The 9,373-nt window shown below is 43.9% G+C and overlaps 1 protein-coding gene across 2 annotated transcripts in view; it reads right to left on the bottom strand.

The window, feature by feature from the left end:
* Window positions 1-5,949: 5,949 nt before the first annotated feature.
* The window catches only part of Slc7a14 (solute carrier family 7 member 14), a 117,936-nt gene continuing 114,512 nt past the window's right edge, over window positions 5,950-9,373 (bottom strand). For both annotated transcript variants that reach the window (XM_036189448.1, XM_036189447.1), the window contains exon 8: window positions 5,950-7,237. In XM_036189448.1, the coding sequence (XP_036045341.1) occupies window positions 6,915-7,237 (323 nt within the window). In that variant the 3' untranslated portion in view covers window positions 5,950-6,914. The remainder of the gene's footprint in view (window positions 7,238-9,373) is intronic.

Here is a 9,373-nt window from a genome sequence, read left to right as displayed (position 1 = left end):
TTATCATCAGGTGTAATTCTATGGCATCAAAAAAGACATCATTGCCAGGTGATAGTGGTACATGCCTTAAATCCCAGCACTTGGGAAGCAGAGGCAAGCGGATCTCCATGAGTTCAAGGCTAGCAAGTTCCAGGACAACCAGGACTGTTACACAGAGAAACTCTTTTTTTAATGTCTTAAAAATAGACATTAAGCCACCATTTGTACCGTGGTGACTGGTTTGGGATGGTGGGCAGTCAATGTTTTACTAATTCGTTTTTTAAATGGATAGGAAAAATGAAGTTGAATGTTCCACATTAATATTAGGATCATACTGTGGGGCAGAGGCTGTGGCACTGGGGACGGGACAGTAAAGGAGGCCGTCATGAGTGAAGTCCCAATAGAAAGGGACCAAGGAAGGTTCTTCTGGAAGGTCCCCCAGGTGGAGATTCTGTGCCCTCCTCCAAGGAGAAAAGTGAATTTAAATGTTGGACAGCTCGAATTTTTTGCAAGTTTACATTTGTTAGTCTATAAACCGTGGCTTTGAAAATATTTTGATGCTGGAAATGAATGTTCCACAATAATGTGAATAGTTTTAAGTGAGGCCATTTCTCTGTCTTTTCTACAAAGGATAATTGAAACAGGTAAGCCAAGAGTCACTCACTCATCTCCATTTTGGGATGGAAGAAAGCAGCAGGTTTCAGACACTACGATGTTAGGTAGCACAGGAAGCTTCGGGTTTTCCCCCTCTTCGGGTAGTTCTCTGAGTTAAAGCTTTACATTACTGTGGATAGTTAACAGCAAGACAGTTTTGTTTCTGACTTTTTTAATAACCAAAATTTAAATGTAAAGGCACACCATAAAGCTTTATGCATTTATTAAAATATACACATTTTGGTAAATTTATAACTTTCCCTTAGTATTTTGATATATCAAAATATTGTCAACAGCACAGTCATTTGAAAATAAAACACACTTTATAGTACATCTGCATATTATCCTTTTCTTCATGGTACATTACAACATCCCATTGTACAGTGCACCAATGGGAATTAAAACCACAAAAAAACAAACACACATTAACAATACAGCAATTTACAGAAAAAGAAAGTTGCAGAGAACACACTAGAAATGACCATCTGCAAAATGCAAGTTGTATTTTTTAAGGAGCAAATGGAACTGAAACAAGTTAGTGAAATTTACAGGTTGTATTTATAACTTTGGGATATGAATGAAATGGTGATGTCACTTTTCCACAGTGAGAAGGAGAATGGCAGGTCCTGTTGGTCTGACTACACGGAATGAGGACATCAGCTGCCCTCTTAAAAGCCTGCAGCTCCCTTCTCAGCCCAGAGAGTTGAGGTATTTAGGTGCTTTTAGAACATTAACAGCATCTTCGCTTTGGGAAGTGGGGTGCTTATGACTTCCAGTGTAAATTCTCAAGTTCATGACTATGAACGTGACTAGTATATTAGCAACTGCCAAGAACACTCAATGGATGTCCACGGGCCAGGACATTATACCAACACCAGAACGAACACTCTTTGTCAGTTTGCACTCCTGACAAAATTCACATGACCCACAGTTTCCTTTAGCCAATACCACTAGTGTTAATGTCAGGAAAGCTAAGCAGAAACAAAACAGTATAGAGGAGGTTCTTAACATAAAATCCAGGCTGCCCTTGTTTCCTGCTTCCAACAGAATACTGTTTTCCTTCCTTGTGTGAACCAACATGCACTAAATATTCAGAAAGAGTAAAAGATTAGAGCCATCTGTGGCCAGAAGATGTCAAACCTATGATGTCTTTTTGGAAGTCTCCTTTGGGCTGTGTGATTCCATGCATGTATTGATGAGTGATTTCAACTCTATTTCTAGCTTGTATGTCAGAATACATATGCCATTTCTGATGGATTTTAAATTTTCACTAATCCCTTTGGGCTTTAAGCCCTAAACAGGAAAAGAGGACATCCCATGTTTCTTCAAAGAATTATTTTTATTAAAAAAATTATGTGTATGCGTTTGAGAATGTGCACATGGGTGCAGGGCCTGAGGGGGCCAGAAGAGGGCGTTGGACATCCTTGAGCTGGAGTTATAGGTAGTTATGAACTGCCACGTGAGTGTTGGGAATTCAACTCTGGAAGAGCAGCAATACTCTTAACCACTGAGCTGTCTCTCCAGCCTCAGGTTTTGTATTTCTTAGAGAAGTAATTTTGGCAAAAGGCAGGTTCCCAAGTGTTTTAGGATAATTCGTGAGTTGCTGAAGCAGAGGGAGAGAGGATGTATGAGATGAAGAAAGCATTTCAGAAACAAAGTTGTTTTTGAGGAAGAAATAAAACAAAAGCAAAATCAAATGAGACAGTCTCTGTTCTAATGTCTCGGACAAAGTAAAACAGGACAGGGGAATGGCAGGGGCTTTCTTTCACGTGTCACCATGGCAACTGAAAAAAAACCGCAGTGACCGCTCTGAGAGGAAGCAGCCTTCTGCCCCGCTGGTGTGGACACTATGGGTTGGGATGCTGTTTCTAGCCTGAAACAATGTTAACTGAAATTATGGACTCTTTCTTGGTCAGGCCACTGCTGATTAACTGCTGGTCTTAGGGTCTCCAAAGGGCCACTCTGCAGATAAGTGAAATACCTGAGGGCGACAGAGACAAGATCGATGGAGGCGTCATAAACGGGTCGGAAACGCCCTTCGAACAAGCCCTTCACAAGCCGCTTGAGAACGGAGAGGAGTCTCACCACTCAGGCGGCACCTTTTTTTTTTTGTTGCCTTCCTCCTTATCCCACTCCGTGCGTGAGAAATGGAAGCCATCTCCTGCCCACTACCTATGTGGAACCTGGGGCCCAAGAGCGGACCACTGTCCCCAGGACCCCGGGAACTGATCCAGCTCTGGCTCCCGCCGATTTCCTGACTTTTGACTTTATATCACAGAACATTCTAACATGAGCTGGAAACGTAGGCAAAACTGTGGCTGAGTCTCAGGGACTTCCCAGGCTTCTGGCAAAAACCTGGCCACAAATGGGACATCAGATTCCCCTAGCCTTTCAGCTGGATACTCAGACCGTATTCTATTTCTGATTCTATATATCTCCAAGAGGGATTCTCTGGTAATGTGATTTCCAACAAGCGCCATCCAAAGGGTGTCAAATTCCTCAACCCTTTTCAGCAGAGCAGCCATTTCTCGAGGCTTACTTCCTAATAGTGACTGCATTTGTAGTATTATGGCCAGCACGGAGGCACAGGACTCGCTCTTACTAAGAGGCAGACCAGGATTTTTTTGGCATAATTCCAACACTCATCTTCTCCCTCTAGTTTAAACCAGCTTAGAGCTCAACTGAAGTCAAGCCAGGAGGGGAGATTTTACTATTCAGATTAGGTAGATACAAGAAGTTGTTAGATTAGGTCATTGAAAGGAATTACCGAAAACTGTAAAGTGGTTGAAAAATTGTGTTTGTGTGTCTGCATGTTAGAAGGTTACATGCTTCCTAAGGTAACATAAAAACATAAGGAGAAAGAGCAGTGCATTGCTTTGAGTATGGAATTTTCTGTTACTATGCTACATGTGTGTGGTCTGTTTGCTCCTTGCCTGGGCAATGATGCCAATGCCCAGTTTTTCTCCAGTCCAACCTTGCCTGACTCACTCCACCTCAACAAGTACTCCTCACCACGGGGAGCCACGGGCTTGTTGCTGGAGTCTGTAAGTGATCCTTTCCTTACTTTCCTGGCATTATTCTTACTGTGTCACATGTGAATCACACATAAATCATAGCTACAGCCAAACCAGCTCCTTGTTCTTCTGGAGGAAAACACTTAGAGAGCAGCTCACTCACAGTCTGCATCTTAGTCATCCTCTGTGTGGCATGCCTGACTTTCGTTTCTACCTTGTTAAGACTCTGCCGGTTCCACAGGCTGCATGTATATACTGTATTCTTTGATCTGTCCAATGTGGGGAGGTGTCTCCCACGTTTAAACCCCAAAGCACGCTATTATCTCCATCCCACCTGCCACCTTCGATACTGTTTCAAATATATTCAATTTCTTCAAAATTACATTTATGATTACTGCATGTGTATGCATGATGTGTGCTTATTTATTTATTTATTTATTTATTTATTTATTTATGGCATGTAGCAGTATTGGCTGTCATTACTGACAAGTCAATTGCTTTCTGAGGTGCTCTTCATTGGAAAACTCAGAAAAGCTCTCGAACGTTCTGCGCTTGTGCGCATCACGATTTCTGACTGAGTGCCAGCCTTTTTCTCCTGCTGTCTTGACGTAGTGCTCCCATTTGTTTTGAGGCACACGTGTTTTAATAGCTGCCTCTAATCTTTCTGAAATGATGCAGAGTATTGATAAATAAACAGAATACATTTTAAAACATTAAACTATTGGCTCCAAAATTACACATCCCACATACATGAACCCCCCACCAGAAGAGCTTTTCTAAGATAATTATTTATAAAGCACTCCCACTTTTAATGCAGTCTCACAAATACAATGTCCAGATAGGGTGGTATTTGAAAACCTCCTTGTGAAACCTGGGACTCTTCCACAGGGGCCAAGAAACATGGTGAAACCATTCTATATACCTGAGAAAACTTTCCAAACCATATATATATAACCAAGATAGCTTAAGAAGATGACCCCCAAATTTTAGAAAAATGAAGAGAGCAAACATCTAAGGCTACTAACTGAGAAAAATGGTTTCTAAAATGAGAATATTTCATTGGCTCTGCACAGAAGCAACACAGTGCCATTAACTACTAAAGCCCATGCTTTTCCCTACGCTACAGAAATAGCACACACCTGCCCCCGACCACTGCTGCTTTAATACCTAAACACCACCAGTAAGACGTAACTTCCCCCACGCTAAGATTTGTTGCTTTGTTTCCCTATTTCTCCTAAACATATCTAAGGAAGAGAACATTACCTCATCTACCTGGAAGTGGACCCAGCCTAACAGATGTTTAAAGTAGGCAGATTTCTTGGGTCCTACAGCAGTTTAAAAGTTAGTTTTAACAAACATGGATCATAATTATTTTACAGGGAATTCTCTAGGGTAGTTTGTTACAGGCCAGGCACTGCTTTGGGATGGTTAAGTTTAGGCAAGAGGAAACAGCTTTGTCAGACATTACATAAAAATGATACAATGAATACTGGAAGCCAGGGTTCTACAGAATTAATATGGAGTGATGAACGAGATCTTTAAAATGTATTTATTTGAATGCACTAGCATACACTGGCTAAGAGCATGGTACGCAATTTATCTAAAAGCGTTATCTTAAAAAATAGTTTCAATTGCTCTGTTGTGTTAAAGCCTCTTGCATCTGTCATGGGGTTCCAGCCCTGTACCTCCCTGTCTCCTAAGTGCCAAGGACACTTACAGATCTCCTCATGGCCTCCACTTAGTCCTTGGTATATTTCAGTCAGTCAGTTCAATAGGAAGCATGCCTTCTCTCTGTAACTTTAGTACATGCTAAGAAAACATGAGCTTCAGACTAAGAAAGAAAAGATGTGGATGTTAGTTGATATTCATGAAAAGTTTTGGCCAATGATAAGTTGAGGAGAGGGCAAGGAATTTGCTCTTTTACCCACTTCCAAGATTCTCACAAAAATCTTAGTATGAGGAAAATTGTTTTCATACACATGTTGTTGAAGCCTCGTGTTTTTCCCGTTCTAAATTCGTCTATCCTGTTTTGGAGAAAATTCTTTTAAGAACCGTTTGGTGGCCTATACTTAAACCTTGCCAGGTAGCTATTTCCCTGGGCCTCAGTGAAAGAGCTTGGGGAATTAATAGGAAAAATACTCTAACAGTGAGCTAGCCCAGAGGAGTGAGGTCCAGGTGGGAATGTGATCTCTCTGAGCTTGATGACCCGAGTACCTGGCTTTCCACACCTCTGTTTTCAAAGCAGCAGCAGCCAATCAGGTAGTCACCTAGCTTAAAAAAAAAAAAAAAAAAAAAAACCCTGCAGATTTTATAATTTTAGAAATATGAAGTAGGATTTGCAATGTGATCTCAGTGGCTGGGTTACTTCTCCTTGCAAAGATTTTTATCTGATTATAAAACAAATAGCCTATTTCTTCCAGGCATATCAGAGGCATGGAATCACACTCCACCTCTGCCCTTTCACTGTACCATCAGGAGCTTAGAGTCTAGCATAAGGGAATGCATGACAGACACTTCCTTTCTGCCAATGCCTTCTGACGTCTATTCAAGAGATGGTTATTGACGCTTTTATTTATTTATTTATTTTGGCATTTAAGTAAAGCTTTGATGGTATTTCTTACTGGGGACTGCACAATTGCTTCATGGGGGATCTGGTCTCAGAATCTTCTATCTTTTCTGGATCCTAAAATTATAGTCTGGAAACTGTAAGAACTTTGGTGAGTAAAGAGAAGTCTGGGTCTTCTCCATGGACAGTTTTAGGGTGGTAAGGTATAAGGGCACAGTGTTGCTCACTGAGAAGATCCTGAAACAGCCTGACCTACAGCCTGGGAGTAGCTCCTAGCTGGGCTGGGGAAGGTGGGGGAAGCGCGGACGGGGAGCTGCTTCATACCCACAGCCACCTTTGTGGGTCCTCTCCGGAGGGCCTGCAGCCTCAGCAGGGCTGGAGGAAGTGTCCTCGGGTCTTAGTAAGACACACAAAGATCCATCCTGTAAAGCAAACATTTGCTGTCATTGGCTGGGGCAGCTCACTAAATAGAATTTCATGTAGTCTTTTGATTTTGATTTTTTTACAAGGGGGCCAGTTAAGGGCCCTGGGTAAAATCCTTCAACAGAACTCTCCTGAACAGCAAAAGTAGCAAATGACAGGTTATGCCTGGGGAAGGACTTCGGGGAAGGCTGGGTTTGTGAAATGAGTGGGAACACTTTCCGCCTTCTAGCACAGGACGATTTACAGAGAAACCACCCTCTCTAGGCTCCTGTTCAGCCTTACTCCGGAGAGCAATCTAACTCATCATTTGCAATCAGGGCCTCTGAGTTCTGTCTGTGTTTGCTTTTACTTTTCGCTTTGCTGCTGGTCCGGGTGTTTGCCTTCGCGTCTGGCATCTGTTGGTAATGGAAGCCTTTGTCCTCAGCTGGCCCACCCCAGTCCTCCTGGCTCTCGCCTTCAGTGGCATAGGAGAACCCCTCCTCCACGGAAAAGGGGTCATCCACATCGTAACGCTGGTATGTGCTTTGGTGCAGGGCCTGTTCTCGGGCGCTGATTTCCAGGGTGCTGTTCCAGATGCCGTACCCAAAATAAATGAGCATACCTGTTGGGAGGAGAAATGTCAATGAATAAGTAATTGCTTCAGGATCCCTGGGGCCACTGGGGAGATGACACCTGATAGGGCTGGGGTGATGTACATTTAAGGCTTGAATTAAATACCCTTCAAATTTGGGAGCTGAGAGAGAGAGAGAGAGAGAGAGAGAGAGAGAGAGAGAGAGAGAGGAGGTGTGGCCTTGTTGGAGGAAGTGTGTCACTGGGGGTGGGCTTTGAGGTTTCAAAAGCCCAAGCCAGGCCCAGTGACTTGCTCTTCATGCTGCCTTTGGGTCAAGATGGCTATTGTCCACTGATTCATGGGCTACATGTAGCCAAGGGGTAGGCTGGTTAAGGACTTGGAAAGAGCATAATTGGAAAGTTGGTGAGAAAGACACTATCTGGGGAAGATATATACGGATAGATCTCTGTAAAAAGGCAGAGGATGTGAAGATCCTTGTTCCCATGTAAATCCTCATCACAAGGTGACTTCAGCTGAGGAGGAGTCCAGTAATCAAGTGGATAGGATGACCCCATCTGTGGACAGTCAGCCTCTTTTCCCAGCATTCCTGTCATTGCCCAGTGACCCATGAACAAAGTGGCCATGGTGGCAGAGATGGGGCTTATGCATGGGCTCAACAACATAGACTTCCACTCACCAAGCCTGACCTGGCTACAGCCGCTGCTGAATGCCAGATCTGCCAACAGCAGAGACCACACTGAACCCCAGATGTGGCACCATTCCCCAGGGTGACCAGCCAGTGACCTGGTGGCAGGTTGACTACTTTGGACCACTACTTCCATGGAAAGGACAGCATGGAGTAGATATTTATGCTGGTTATGGATTTGCCTTTCCGGTATGTCATGTTTCTGCCCCAAACCACTGCAAGTCCCAACCCTCTCAGAACATTTTATTATCCTGGCCTCCATGTAAGGCCTTGGCCTTTGTTCCACCTCTTAGCGGCACACACATATTACTCTGCTTTACCCTGCTGTCTCACACTCACCACTGGAGTGATCCATTGCCAACCCCTAAGCTGCTTCTTTCTTTGGTATGGACTCCTAGACTGCCTAATGGTGCACGCCACTGTTGTGGTCCTTACAACATCTGCCATGAGATCATCTGGACTGGGTAGTTCTAGTTTATAGTCTTGGCCAAAACCTGGCCCTTACTGTTTGTTAAATGAATGAACCAGAGCTTCCGATGAGCACAAGTCCAACATACCATGTCTGAGTTGACTTCATTCCCATCAAAGGAAACTCACCTCCCTGGCAAAACACAGCACTCACATGACTAATGTTTCTTCTCTGTATTTTTGGGTAGCACATTACCCTCCTTTTTCAATTTGAAAAGCCCTTGAAATTTAGGGTCTGAAAAGGCAAGACATAGTGTCCCTAGTCACAGGTACTATTATAAGACTGTGGAATTTGGGTTGAAATCCAGTCGTCATCACTCTTACAGAGGTAAATCCTTGAACCCAGGATTGACCCCCACAGACTTCCAGGGCTTGCTCCATGGGCAAGAGTACTTGCCACACAAGCATGAAGACCCAACTTTGCATCTGAGTACTAACATTAACAAAAAAAGCTGATGTGGCCAGGCATGTGTGGTACCCATGCAGAGCTGGAGTCGGGGCAGAGGCAGAGGTAGGAGGATTACTCAGGTTTTCTGCTTACAGGCTTAGCTTGGGGTTCAGTCAGAGACCCTGGCTTGTGTGAGTAAAGTGGAGAGTGATATAGATGAGGACACTAGATGTCCTCCTCTGGTCCCTGAATGCTCTTGCAGAGGTGTGAATACTCAAACATACATGTTTGCATCTATCACACACACATTCAGTACACACACAAAGAGCACACACAAAAGAAACTCAAAACCAAGCTCTGCCCCTGATTACTGGGCAACTTGGGGGTAAAATGAGGCCGTGGCTTGGCCACTGAGGTCCAACACCCCTTGTCGGTGGCATCAGTGTCTCCACTGAGGCTGGGCCATCTGCTCAGCTGTTTGCTCAGGAGGCAAGCCTGTCTGGCCAGCTTCCTACTCTGGCCCTTGAGAACTGCTCCCTCTTGAATCTGAAGTGTGTCTCTTTAAGCTTGGATCCCCCCATCTTGTCTCAAATGACTTTTTCCCTGTCCCTTTCAGCCCCCAACC

Source organism: Onychomys torridus, chromosome 6, assembly GCF_903995425.1.
Source record: "Onychomys torridus chromosome 6, mOncTor1.1, whole genome shotgun sequence".
NCBI lineage: Eukaryota > Metazoa > Chordata > Mammalia > Rodentia > Cricetidae > Onychomys > Onychomys torridus.
Note: the sequence above shows the minus strand (reverse complement) of the source record. Positions and strands in the feature narration are given on the sequence as shown.